Below are 14370 nucleotides of genomic sequence, written 5' to 3' on the forward strand. Positions count from 1 at the left end.
TTGAAGGCCCAGTTTGATATCTTTCTCTCTCCCTAAAAGTCTGACACCAGAGCTTCTGAATTTCCTGAAGAATCATTTCCCACAAAGGGAAATGTACCACAGCAATGCATGTCCCTCAGCAATGTATGTCAAAGCTACCCAACAGGAAATGAGGGGCCCCATGAGGCTCAAACCCAAGTCCTGTAGACCTAGTAAACCACTCCCCTCAAGGGGACCTCATCCCTTCCTTGCCAGACATCAGTTCTTAACATGAAGGCTCCACATTCCTAAGGAGCCCATGGTAGAATTCGGGAGGGGGCAGTGGGAGAGGCTGTGAATTTGGATGGGAAAGAATTTACATCTTTATTCTCAATATTCTCTTACTGAAAGCTAGCATTTCTTTCGATTACACATTGTAAGCACCCAACTACAATATTATTAGCAGTATCTATGATTTTGTCACCAATAGAAATTATAGACATTTTCATGTCACATTACATTGCTGCAGATATCTCAAAATATTATTTACACTTGTCATCACTTCAAAACTAGGGTAGTTATTAGACCTGCAGCTAGATCACACATGACTGCAATCTTCCTGTCCTACGAGCCCTCATGCGAGGTGGCTGGCCAACTGTGAAGCAACTCTGCCCAGTTACTGTTCAGCTGCCAAACTGTGAGACCCCATATGCTAGCACTGGTGACTCAGACATCTATGATGCCCTCTTTCCTCCAACCGACCCCAAGTCCTAACCACTCCCTTCTGGTTCTCTTCTGCCTCCACCCAATCTCTCCTTCCAGGAGACCTCCCTAGCCACCTAAGCCTAGACCAGACCACACACAGCTCTCTTAATCCTTAGCTTACAGTGTCTACACTGCCTGGTTTTGTGCTTCATTAAGCCTGTGAATTGAGTTGTATTTAACAGTCTCTAAATATATATTCTCACCTCCACCCCCAGACTTAGACTTCTTTGGTAACCCTAAGTTCCTTCCGTAGGGCAAAGCAAATAGTAAGGGTCCCCGATTCAAATGTCTAAGCCTACTTCTACCAATAACCCACTATGGAACTTCAATTTGATGCCTCTCTGGATAACAATTTCCTCATACATAAAAATAAGTGGGTTGAACTAACTGATGTTTCCATCTCTTAACTTTTGAATTAAGCAACCACTTTTTATCTCCCCAAGATCTGAGAAAAATTATGGGGGAAACTGAAAAGCCTCCCCCAGCTCTCCCAGGCAGAGTTAGTCACTTGCTCCTCTGGGCTTCCCGCAGCCTTCTGTATGTATATAAATACCTCTATTATAACATTTATCACAAAGTTTTGAGAGAGTGTATAACGTAGTGTCTGAGATGGAGGTAGGGAGAAGAGTGAAACTGCCTGGTTTCAAATTCTGGCTCTACCCTCTAATATCTGCATAAATTTGGACAAGTCACTTAATCTCTCTATGATTCCCCTTCCTCACCCATAAAATGGGGCTAATACCTAGCACACAGGATGAGTGTAAGAACTAAATGGAATAAACTGTTTGGAATAGTGCCTGCCACACAGTTAGCACTAAAAATGTTCGTTGCTATTATTGTCGATGTTATTAATGTCTTACTAGGCACAGGGTTCCTACTTTAGCTGGATCTCCGTCCTCCCCTATTCTCTATCACAGCACTGTGTTTATGTTTTCTTCCCTAGCACTTACCACAAGATAATATACTTATTTATGTATTTATTTTCTATCTGCCCACTAGACCATAAACTCCATGAGGGCAGAGAACCTGTCTATTTTGTTCATCTTTACATTCTCAACACCAAATATATTGCCTATCCCACAGCAGACATTCAAATATTTGTTGAATAAATAGTACATGAGCTGGCACTGTTTGCTGTTTGCTAAATAAATTAAGCTAGCTAAGGGTGATCATCAAAGCTGAGGCATGGGCAAAGATGATGTCCTAGCTGCCCCAGGATTACTGTGACCCTCTCCCCAGCCCCCAATATTAGCCTCAGTCAAGCCCCACCCACCTGCCCTTGGCCCCAGTCCAGTTCTGGGAGCCACGCTCAGCTAAAAATAGCATAGCCACCAAGATGGCCAAGCCATTTATAGCCTTGGAGGCAACAGCAACTAGCTGGGTGGTCAAGCAGGGCTCTGGCCTCCCACTCCATCAGGGGTTTATTGAGAAGGCAGCCTACACTCCACAAACATGCCTAGATGCCTATCCTCCAAGGCTCTGTTCTAGATATACTGAGTCAAACCAGTTCATGATTAGAGGCCCCCAACACTGACAGTCACAACTCCAGACTCTCCTGCGACCCCTCACACATTCTGCAGAAAACATTTCGAGTTTCAACAGGCAATGAGGCCTGAGTCTAAGGGAGGTTCCAAGCATGAGTTTCAGGCCGGCTTCAGAAATGCAGGCCCCAGAGTAGCACAGGCAGGCACAGATCTTTACTGAGAAAGTGATTTAGCATAACTGGGTGTACGGGCATCAAAGAGCCAAGAGGTGACAGGAATGGGATGGCCTCCTAGCAGAGCACCCGCCTTCACTGCAAGGTCAGGCCTTTAAGATGGGGATATACATCCAACAAGAGAAAAATTCCAATCCTCTGGTTCCTGCAGAAGGCTCTCCAAAGGAGAAAAAGACAGCCCTTTTCTTGGCTCTCTTAGAGTCACTAGGGCTTGCCTAACTAACTCACCAGAAGGAAAGTAATATTCTCTTGGCCTTGCCTAGTGCTCCTTTAACAGAGCAGGGCCTGAGAAGATGGAAGGAGTCTAAGACTTAAGCAGCAGAAGATCTGCCTATAAGACAGGACAGAACCCAGTCTCTTCACCTATAAAAATGGGTCTGATAACACATTCCTCACGTTCTAATAGGGCTATTGTGAGACTTTTGTAGGAAAATAGCTATGTGTTTATAAAATATAAACTTTAGAGAACATATAAATTGACTGGGTATGTTGAATCTGGTTTAGAAAAGTGGCAGCTTTAAGGGCAAGTAAAACTGTGTTGTGGGGATACAGTTCTAGGCATTAATAAAGGCTACAAAGTTCCTGGCTACATAGAAAGCTTGTCTACAAATCCTCTAGCAAAGCCCATTCCATGAGCCACTTCTTTGCAAAACTGAGTTCCTGTCTGAGTCAGAGACAAACTTCCAGACAGGCCCAAGGGGACAACCTACCAGAACAATAGTGCTTGGGCCTCCAGGTTCCCACAAACCATAGCCATTCCCAGCACCTAGGGTCTCTGAGACTTCTCTCCCTGTGTTCAGTATTATTGTGATGACAGAAACTAATTTCTGAACTGAGAAGAAGAAAGACCAAAAGAGAGGCCTAAGTGGTATAATCAACACAGCCAGGCCTCTGAAATACATTGTGTGAAGGACTATCTCCATAATCTCAAGCTCAAGTCAGGAAGTGGTTCTGAGGGATATTAGAATGCCTCTTACCTCCCTGTCTGTCTGTCTGTCTCTCTCTCTCTCTCTCTCTCTCTCTCTCTCTCTCTCTCTCTCTCTCTCTCTCTCTCTCTACACACACACACACATACACACACACACCCTTCATCTTCTGATATTTAAGCTATTTCAAAATTCAAAACTTCATCCCTTTACCTTGTGTCTAATATATAGAATATCTCCTCCCCCCACCAAAAAAAATTCCATTTTATGTTAGGCACTCATATTTTAGGGTAAAAAAAAAGGGGGGCATATTATCAGTTATAAACAGGGATGTCACTGAACAGCAGAGATGCTCCTTGGGGCTACTTCACAGTTTGACCTACATCTGCCTACTAGTCTTTCCCTTCATAGCCCAATGAGAATGAAACTTTGAGCTACGTTACAGGGGCCACGGAGACAACACACAGAGAAACAAAATTAATATGCAAAGACCTATCTTCAAAGCAACAGCTTGGGTGTCATGCTTGTACATAAGGCAACCCTGGTCTCACCTAGAATCCAGCCATTGGGGTACCTGGATCACACTCAGCCCAGACGAGGAAGTTAAAAAGGGGGCTTCCTAAGAAAGGGTCTACTACCAAAGCCAGTCTCTGGATCCATCCATGAAACTTCCCAGTCACGATGACCCATGTTTCCTTTTCTTCCTTGTCAATGGGTATCCACTGTACCATTCCTTCACTTGAGCTTGCCCACCCTCAAAAAGAACCCATCTATAAACTTTCCCCACTCTGCAGCCCACTGCTTTGGGCAGAACACAGGGACACAGTGAGAAAAATATGAAAACTGAATTCCTTCTAAGTCTTGTGTAAAACAACTTAATTTTAAAAGTGTTCTTTTCTTCTGCAACAGAACACCAGAGCTTCTGCTGCCTGACAAGTCTCTATGAGTACACAGGAAAAACCAGGACAAAACAAAAATATCATAGAATTCCTATCCTTATCAGTCAAAAGAAACAGAATAAGTCACAAGTGGTCCCAGAAATTATATCATGCCCACGTTGAGAAAAGGCCATTTAACTCCCTGGTGGTGAATAGGATTCCATCTAAGGAATTGCCTTGATATTTCAAATGGGCACAGCTAAGAGGCGGCAGATTACCTAAGGGAAGGGAGGGACTAGGGTTCTCACGCTTGTTGGAATAGAAAGGCACACCTGAACACCAATAGAGTTGGTCCAGCCGTGGCTTTGCCTGCCCAACCCAAGTAGCCTCAACCTCCCTGTGCTGCCGAGTGCTGAAACTGGCCAAGAGCAACAGACTTATGTGCCCAGGCCATTCTTCTAGACAAGTAGTCCTGAAAAGGGGTCTTGGCTTGCTGGTCTGAAAGGCCAAGATGCTACAAAGGCAGACTTCTCACTGCCAACAAAAGACATCCCGAAGAGGGATGAGGAAAGTTGTTCGACAAGGACAGTGACATTACCCACGGCTCCTGAACAGAAAGAACTCCTTGGACTATTGTGAACAGGCAGTGCCATGTGTAGGTCTTCCATCAACCGTACATGTAGAAATCTAGAATTCAACTTGCCCACTCGAGTACCTCGGTTCTGAGTCAAAGCCGCCAGCCCAGTCCAGCTGGTGACAAGGCCTTACCTGCTACAGTGGACTCCTCAGAATTGGCCCCCGAGCCAGCTCCTGTGGCCTTCTCACTGTGGCTATGGCTGAGGCTCTGGCCGTGATGCAGGAGGAGCCCCCAAAGGAGCCACAGGGCAAGACGGGTGCACACATCCATGACTCCAGGTCTCAGTCAACATGCGCCTGATACGGACACCTTGGGACCCCAGAGGCAAAGCCGGGAGCCCGGGAGTACAGCCGTCGGTCCTGGAACCCCAGGCAAGATGCCCTCGAAGCGCTGCAGCTGTCCAGGCACTCGCGGGCCTGCCTCCTCCGACAGCCAAAGGTCAAATGCTCCAAGTTTGGGCTCGGGAGGAGGGCCGTCGCCTCCCGTCCAACAGTGGGTCCGCCGGAGTTGTGGCGGCCTGAGCGCCGAGTCTGCTCGGGCCGCTTCCGGAGAGTTAAGACAGTGTGGCTGCGGGGACGCTGTCAGCTCCGCAGCCGGCTACACCCCTGTGGGAAGGGGCAGGCGGGCGGGATTCTCCCGCCAGCAGGGGAGTGGGGAGAGAGGGAATAGAGGGAAAGAGGAGAGCACCTGGCCTCACCCCACCGAGAAGCGGCGAGCACCACAGGCTCGGGGAGGGCGTGCGACTCGCAGGCCCCAGCGGGCGTGTGCAGCTCCGGGATCCCAGGCCTCCTAGGCCGAGGTCAGCGCCCCCGCCCAGTCCCGTGCCCAGGCAGCCGGCGGTGCCCAGGTTCAGCAGGCGGACGGGCACGGGCCAGGCCCGGGACAGCAGCTCCCGGGCTGGCGGGCGGTGCGGGGCGGGCCTGGGGCGGGCGGGGGCGTGCTCTCCCGCAGGCCCGCCCCGCGCCGCCCGGCCCCCCGCGAAGCCGGGGCCCGCCCCAGCGCCGGCTTTATCCCGGAATAACCTGTTGGAGGCAGCTACCGGTGCCCCCAGCCCCCTCCAGGCTCTCCAAGCCCTGGGCTCGCGCTAGCCTCCGTCAGGACCCCTCTCCCTTGCCAAGGGTCGAGTCCTGGCCACCCCTTCCCCCAAGAGTTTCAACGGCGCTAACCGTCCGCAAATGGGCGGGCGGGCCCCTGACACGCAGTTGCTCAGGTAACCCAGGCCTGCGGCGGCAGCGACGACGGCGGCAGTAGCTGCCCTGCTGGGATCTACGGGCCTCAATGCTGCTCAGCTCGCAACAGCTCTAGAGTTGGGCTGGACAGAGGCCCGCGACACAAAGATTGCCGCCCTGGGCTTCTTGAGGCGACAACTGTCCGGCCCGATTCGGCCCAGGGCGCTCTCCCAGCCCCCATTCGGAGCCGGCTTTCCAGGCTCCGCCCCCCGCCGCGTCTCGCAGCGAATCGATTTCTGCCTCTCTGCCACTAGGGAACCCGCGCTCTTTGTCACCCGTGTGCAGCGACCCCTGGTGGGCAAATTTGGGTGCTGCACACAGAACACGAGCTTCTGGAAGGCCCTGCCCCTTTGCAGAGGGTTGGGAAACCGAGCGAGGACCCGGCTTGGGGGAAGCCCATTAGGGACTGCCAGTATTTTCAGAGGAAATGATGCTAGAACACAAAATGAAACGTCTAAACTATTAAAGGTAAAATTGCTCTACACATCTACTAAGTGTCGGCCAGCGGGTCCAATCGGCCTTCCATACACCCGCTTCCCGCCTCATCCAAGCTAGGTAGGATGCCCTCCCTTAATTTTCAGTCTGTTTTCCTACCTGCCTCTCAAATCCCCTCCCCTTTGAGGTTTTTGTGGGTAGAGCCTGTAGCTGGTTCCTCCCCGCATCTCACTCTCCTCCCTGCTTTCTGTGTAGTTCGGAGGAGGTGTTGAGAATGAGTGCCCCAATGAAGAGAGAGCCGCTCCTGGGCCTCCTTCAACAGAGCCTGCACTTCCTGTTCTTTTGTCAAGTATGCTGTCAACAGATCTTTACTGAAACCTGCTCTGTGCCCTACCCTGTCCTTGGCAGTGGAGGCAGGAGAAGGGATTAGGCCCAGTCCCTCCTCTGACTGACAGTGCTAAGCCAGCTACCTGTTCTGAGTAAGCCCTCGGAACCAGGAACACGGATTTGCCCAACAGCTGCCTGGCTTAAGGGTCAGGCTGTTGATATAAAAATACACATCTAACGTCATCTACTACACTCTTCCCACTCTCTTGTTAAGCTCCAGTCGCACTAGGCTCTGTTAAGTTCCTCAAGCATATAGAAACTTAGTCACCTCACAACCTTTGTATCTGGTGTTGCTTCTGCCTGAAACACTCTTCTCTCCCAGTTCCCCATATAGCTGGTTTCTCATTCTTCCATATATATATAGTTCAAGGTCTTATCTTCAGAAACTCTTACTCTGACCACCCGCTCTGATCCATACACATGTCTGCCTCCTCCCACCCCATAGGATTGTGAGTTTTCAGAGGTCAGGGGCTAGGCCTCATTAATCTCTGGGAAAAGAGGATCCATTCATAGGCACTGCACATAATAAGTTGACAAGAGTTAATTTACTCAAATACTAACAACTATGTGCTGGGAAATTGGCCAGAGCAGAAAATGAGCCCCTAACCTAGGTTCTAGTAGACTTATATTCTCTGAACCAAGGATCTTAAACTCAAATGGCAAAGTGGGCAGATAGGTAATTCAATTGAGAGAAGTAGGTGGAAATAATAGGGAGTGATGAGGACTGTAGCACATTGCAGAGCAGGCAGGAAAGTGGACTCAGTATTGATGGATCATCTTTACAAGAAGATGGAAAACTGGACTTTTATATGACGTGTCCCTTTTTTTGGTATTAGCAACTAATTTTTAAAAGTGTAAAACCCTGTATAGGCCACACAAAACACATCGGCAGATTAAATTAATCATTCAGACTGGTAGTCATTTCTGCATAAGCCAAACTGCCCGCCTGTTTATTCATTTGTCTAAGAGAACATACAAAAAAGTAAAGTAAAGCATACTAAACACAACTTCCTTTAAACTCAACTGCATCATTTCTCTTAGTTACCACATGATTTCTTTGGAAGTATGAGCATATGACCCATTTGGTACAATGAGCCTAGGTCTTGGAGGCAGGAAGTGAGTGTCTGTTACCATTTCATACCAAGACCTTGAACCTTTCAGAGCCTGTTGCATTTCCTGTGAGGCTAAAATGGTTTCAGGAAACTAATAGAATTAACATATGATCAAGTTATTCCACTTCTGGGTATATACACCAAAAAATTAAAAGCAGGGTCTCAAAGAGATATTTGTATACCAATGTTCATAGCAGCACTATTCACAATAGCCAAAAGGTGGAAGCAACCCAAGTTTCCATAAACAGATGAATGGATTTTTTAAAAAAAATGTGTATATACAACGAAATATTATTCAGCCTTTAAAAAGAAGGAAGTTCTATATGCTATTATATGGATGAACTTTGAGAACATTATGCTACATGAAATAATTTGGTCACAAAAGGCAAACACTATACGATTACACTAAATGAGATCCCTAGAGTAGTAAAATTCATAGAGACAGAAAGTAAGATAGTAGTTGCCAGGGGCTAGGGGGAGAGGAGGATAGGGGATTGTTTAATCGATATAGTTTCAGTTTTGCATGATGCAAGAATTCTAGAGATTAGTTGTAAAATAATGTGAATATATCTAACATGACTGAACTGGACACTCAAAAATGGTTAAGATAGTAACTTTTATGTTATCTTATGTTATGTTATCTTATCGCAATTAAAAATAACATAGTGTCTGGGAGCCAAAGCCATAGCCTGGACAATAGGAGGAACATTCTGGTCTCCTCTCTGCCTCCAAGATCATAATGTGACATTAGAAAATTTGGTTCCTGTCTGGATCTCAGCCTCTCCAACTATAGGATGTGTATATACCAGATTATTGATCCAGTTCAGCTGTAATATTCTACAAGATAGGATAATCCTAATACCTCATGGATCTTCCTGGATCAGAAGCTGTGACTCTCCCCTCAGTAGTCCCTATATTTGGTCCTTATGTGAGTGTAGCCTCTGCAAGAAGATAGCATTTTATTTTTCATCTCTGTCTTTTATTAAACCTATACAACAAGCCTTTACCATGTGCCAGGTGTATCTCCCTTGAATCATGATCAGGGCTTTGTTTAATGGATATAATATTCTAACTGATATTCTGCAGATGTTGGTTAAATCAAATTGAATGAACAATTCTTATGCCTCTATTCCACAATTTGCAAAAGCTTTCATATCTATTATCTCCTCCTTCACAAGAGTTCTGCTAGATAAGACAGAGGCTATAGTCATTTTACAGAGGAGGAAACAGGCTGAGGAGATAAAGTGGCAACCACATCAAGCTCTCTTTCTCCTCTGGAATTTCCTCTCCATCTTTCAACTCTCAGCTTAAGTGAAATAAAAGCATCCATGCTCTGATTAATAATGACAGCCTAGCATGAACCTAAAGTTATGATTAGTTAAAATAGAAAGGGAGAGAGCGAGTGAGCACCAGTTCAAAAGCCACCCCTCCCTTCCTTTGGCACCTTCTCTGACTTGCCCCGTCTCTCCAGTCTTCTGCTATGCTTTAGAGTACTTATATAACTGGATCGTGATTATATAATAAGTGTCTATCTTCCCCCATTAGCCCCTGAGCTCATCAAGGACTGCATTTCCTTCATCTTTATATTCTCCCAGGCTAGAACTTTACCCAGTATATAGCTGGTACTTAATAAAAATGAATGAATGAGTGAATGAATGATGTGTGTTCTATACAACAGCCTAACTGTTCTTCTACACCATAGGCATTCTGGTTATCAAGAGCTTTCATTTAGAAAGTGAGAGAATCTTCCGTAGATGTGTAATAGAGTCCTAAATCTCTTGCTCAGAAGAATTTTGGATTCCTTGAGTTTGGGTTTTGATATCAGTGGAGCTCCCTGGTGTCCAAACATGGCAAGTACAGCTATCACTGAGAAGCTGCCCAGAATCTGGCTGGATAGGGAATGAGGAGATCTTGGCTTCTAACAACTCTTGCCAGGCTAGTTTCACAAAGAGAATCATCTCCCCTGCCAGAATCAGTTCCAGAATCTTTCTGCCAATGTTCACTCATTCATTTAACATCTACTGAATTCATGTTCGTAATAACCCAGTTCCTACTCTCAAAGAGCTCTGGTTTTGGGGAAAATATATATATGAAGAGCAACTAGTACTTGTTGATAATGTCTTGAGAGGAACTGGTGCAGGGGCAGCTGATGGAGCACAGAAGAGGAACAAGTAACTGCCTAAAGCAGTCACAGAGGCTGTGCAGAGGCACGCAGATGGGGTGAGGGTAAGGAGTTCTGGAATTAGACTGCCTAGATTCACATCCTGGCTTTGCTGTGTGACTCTGGGCAAACTGAGTTGCTCCTGAACACACCAAGGTTGAAGAAGGAGGAATCTCCCAGAGAGGATTATGCCAGATGACCTGAGTACCACCCAGTTTAGAGAACGTCAAAGATGCAAAGGTTGTCCTGAAGGCAAACAGAACCACTATTGTTCTGCCTGCCTGGGAGACCAGGGACCTCCTGGAGAATAGGGCAGGCCCTTGGTCCCCCCCGCCCCAACTCCATCCAGTTAGTTCCTCAGAGGGAATCAGGAATAATGGATTGGAGGACATGACTCTAGAATTTAATTTCATTTGTACCCTGTTCGTTCCCTCTATCTCCTGTCTTTCCCATCACCTTCCCATGGCACAAAAAAACTTCAAGCCGTCTTCGGAGGTAGCAATGAAGGGAGACTCCCACTTCCACTCCTCAGGCAGACAGAGAGAAAAAGGGCAAGGAATCAAGAGGAGCCCCAAGGAGGTTGAGTCCCTGGAGCCACATCAGAGACAAAGATTTAGCCTCAAGAGGCTAGGACTGGGACTGAGCAGAAGACTCTTCCTTGTGGGCCACTGGTGAGCTATAGGAACTGGAGCTCAGGGATGACTAGGCTGGGAAGACCCATTCAGAAGCCACCAAGGCAGAGGTGAGATCAGTTCAGGGCCCTTCTCTACCTCCTCTTCTGTCTCTACCCTGCTCTTTTAGAGGAACCCAATCAGCTTTAGCATTTCGACCTTGAGAAAGGGAAGAATTGGTCAGGGGGAAAAATCTGATAACATCATAGGCACGTGGAAAAATTAACGTTTATTTGTTGTATCCTGGGCAATCTGCTAGATGCCACACTTATATTATCTCATTTAATCCTCACAATCCCACAAAGCACATGGTATTGTCATGCTCATTTTAAAATGAAACTAAATGGCTCCATTATGTGCTCTTATAGCACTCTGTAATTTTGTATGATTACCTGTTTAAGATGTAGTTCCCTTGCTAGTTACATCAGGATAGGGACTTGTCTATGTTTTTACCACTGCATCATTGGTATGATACTATACTTGGCTCAGAAAAGATTTTCAATATATATGTGTTCAAGGAATGAATGAGAGAGGTCACATGACTTGTCAAAGGCCACAATATGTCGTGCAACCAGAATTTAAATTCTGGACTGTCTAGCTCCAGAACCTGTCTGTGATCTCTCTATTATACCCCCAACAAGTACTTTCATATGTTGTCTCACTTCTAAAGGTCCTAGCTTGGTGTTATTGTCTCTCAGCTGCTTATGAGCACAAACCTAGACTACCTGCCACAAACTCACCTATTCAATGATGAAGAACCAGCCCTTCTGGAGTTGTGCCTTCTCCCTACCCTCTTCAGCTCAGCATCCTCCTTCTCCAAAAAGCCTTTGCTCACAGCCCTACTTACCTACTTGTCTCTCTCTCCTCTGGCCTTATTGCCCCTTCCTATATTTGAGCTATAAAAGTGGGTCTAAGTCACCTGGCCTCAGATGGTTTTACACATATTAGTGCTTTATTAAGGCAATTTAATTCCACAGATGTATACTGAAGACAAATGTGTTCTCAGGCCTTCCTGTGCCAGGCCCAGTGGGTAGATACAGAGATGAATCAGACACAACCTCGAAGAACTTATAGTCAGTAAGGCATAGATAGAATTAACTAGAATACAAAGCAAGATGACCTAAATGGTATGAAAGAATTATGAGCAATATGCTACGTGCATAAACCTTAGTTACTTAATTATATTCTGAAGAGTGTGTTATAGAAAGTCACAGCTTAAAGGTATCATCTGGTTCAACCCCTTGTTTTCCAGTGGAGGAGTCTGAGACCCAAAGAAGGGTAAGGCCTAGGCTAAAGTCTCACTTGCCAGTCTGGCCTAACCAAGATTAGACTTCAGGTCTTTTGAAGGCCAGCCCAGGGCTCTTTCCTCATCTTCTAGTAGCTTCATGTACAGCAGTCCCATATCTCACCAGACCATGAAATTCTCAAGACTATGTCAATTTCTCCCACTTAAGCAAGCTGAACCAGGGCCAGACTTACCCAAGACCAAGGGCTCAGGAAATGCAGTCTGACCCCAGGCTGCCAGGTTTTTGGTCTATTGCACCTTACGTGCACCCTATCTTTACCACTATGAATCTAAAATTGATTTTCAAGAATTTTTTACAGAAAACTTTATCTATCTATCTATCTATCTATCTATCTATCTATCTATCTATCTATCTATTTATTTATTTATTTTAACGCCCACAGCACCAGGTCTTCCTAGGTGGTTTCCCATCCAAGTACTAACCAGGCTTCCGAGATCAGACAAGATCCAGTATGTTCAGGGTGGCATCACCTTAGACCAGAAAACTTTTTTAAAATGAGCTCTTTATCTAGAACACTAGTATATAAATCAGATAAGTCACCCTCTGGTTAAAGAGAAGGGAAGCCAGAGTCCTACTATTTTGCTGCTCTCAAATCCTGGGAAGGGAATTCTAGGAACATATCTCAAAAACCTTTGTTCTGGGACACAATTTTTATTTTTTATTTTTATTTATTTATTTTTTTTACACTGAAAAATTTTTATATTTAGAATTAGCCAGCTGGACTGAGTTTAGATGATCCCAATTTTGTTGGCAATATCCAAAGCATCATAGTCGGGAGCCAGTGAACATATGCCTTCTTCTTTCCATCAGGCCTGATCAGGGTGTTGACTTCGGCCGCGTCAAAGAGCTTTTTCACAGCCTGTTTGATCTGGTGCTTACTGGCCTTGATATCCACAATGAACACAAGTATATTGTTGTCTTCTACCTTCTTCGTGGCTGACTCAGTAGTCAGGGGGAACTTTACGATAGCATAGAGGTCAAGCTTTTTTCTCCAGGGGGCGCTCTTCCGAGGATATTTGGGTTGCCTTCGGAGCAATAGTGTCTTGGGCCGTCGGAAGGTGGGGTGATGTGCCTATCTTCTTTTTTTGTGGCTGTGGACGCCTTTCAGCACTGCTTTCTTTGCCTTCAAAGCCTTTGCTTTGGCTTTGGCTTTAGGAGAGGCAGGGGCTTCCTTCTTCGCTTTCCGTGCCATCTTCGTGAAAAGGGTTTGAGACAATTTTTAATGGCTTCATAGAAGCCATTTTAGTATGTGATTCTCCACTGAACTCTGTCTTTTATGGAAACTCACAATCCTTTCTTCATTATCAAATGCCAAGCACCAGCCATGTATTCCCAGTAGGGTATGAAGAAAAATCAGATTTCCCCTTGTATTTCCAACTCTCCTCTCCTCCACAGACAGGAGGTTTATCCCAAGTGCTGTGGGGAGAGAGAAGAGACCCAAACTCTGTCAGGTGGGGTGGGGGTGGGGTCTGAGGAAGCTTCCCCAGAAGGATCATGGAGAATGAATTTATCTACTCAGTCCTTTATCAGCCTGATAGAGGCTCTAACTTCCCTGCCCCATACCATACCCACCTGTTCATGTACTACTGAGCACTTGAAATGAATCTAGCCAAAATTCAGATGTACTGTAAGTGTAAAACACATACCAGATTTCAAAGACTTAGTACAAAAAAAGAATGTACAATATCTTGTTTTCATAATCAGTAATTTTTATATTGATTATGTATTTAATATTTTGGATATTTAATTTTTTGGATAAGTTGTGCTAAGTAAAACATATTATTAAAATTAATTTTACCTGTTTCTTTTTGACTTTTTTTTTAAATGTCATTACTAGAAAATTTTAAATTATATATGTGACTCATATTATATTTCTCCTGGACAGCTCTAGGAGAGACTGTCAAGTACATGACAGGGGTAGGTGTGTGTTGCATTGTTGGAAGGGTGAGGACAGCAGCCACGCAGAGAGTAGTCCATTAGGACCAGATTGTGAAAGACCGAATGTATTTCCCTTAGTAATCAATACAGGCAAGAAATCAGGCACTGGAAATAGAATGGGTGAAGACCCAAAGATGTGGGCATGTGCATTGTGTTTAGGGAACATTCTTATACAAGTATGATTATTTTTCAAAAGGCATTTATTGAGTGTTTACTTTGAGCCAAGCATTGACAGCAGGACTTTTACAC

General features: G+C 45.5%; 1 protein-coding gene and 1 pseudogene across 4 annotated transcripts in view; both read right to left on the bottom strand.

Annotated features, from left to right (window-relative positions):
- The window catches only part of STIM1 (stromal interaction molecule 1), a 174309-nt gene extending 168509 nt beyond the window's left edge, over positions 1 to 5800 (bottom strand). For 3 of the 4 annotated variants that reach the window (XR_005649666.1, XR_005649665.1, XM_039847911.1), the window contains exon 1: positions 5013 to 5800. Coding sequence is in view for 2 of the 4 variants with exons in the window: in XM_039847911.1 (XP_039703845.1) it covers positions 5013 to 5151 (139 nt within the window). In the remaining 2 variants the exon portion in view is untranslated. The remainder of the gene's footprint in view (positions 1 to 5012) is intronic. The other variant, XM_039847912.1, reaches the window with a different exon arrangement.
- Positions 5801 to 12896: 7096 nt separating this feature from the next.
- LOC120590284 (60S ribosomal protein L23a-like) lies at positions 12897 to 13402 on the bottom strand (annotated as a pseudogene).
- Positions 13403 to 14370: the final 968 nt, after the last annotated feature.

The sequence above is a fragment of the Pteropus medius genome, unplaced genomic scaffold (assembly GCF_902729225.1).
Source record: "Pteropus medius unplaced genomic scaffold, Ma_sr-lr_union100, whole genome shotgun sequence".
Lineage (NCBI taxonomy): Eukaryota > Metazoa > Chordata > Mammalia > Chiroptera > Pteropodidae > Pteropus > Pteropus medius.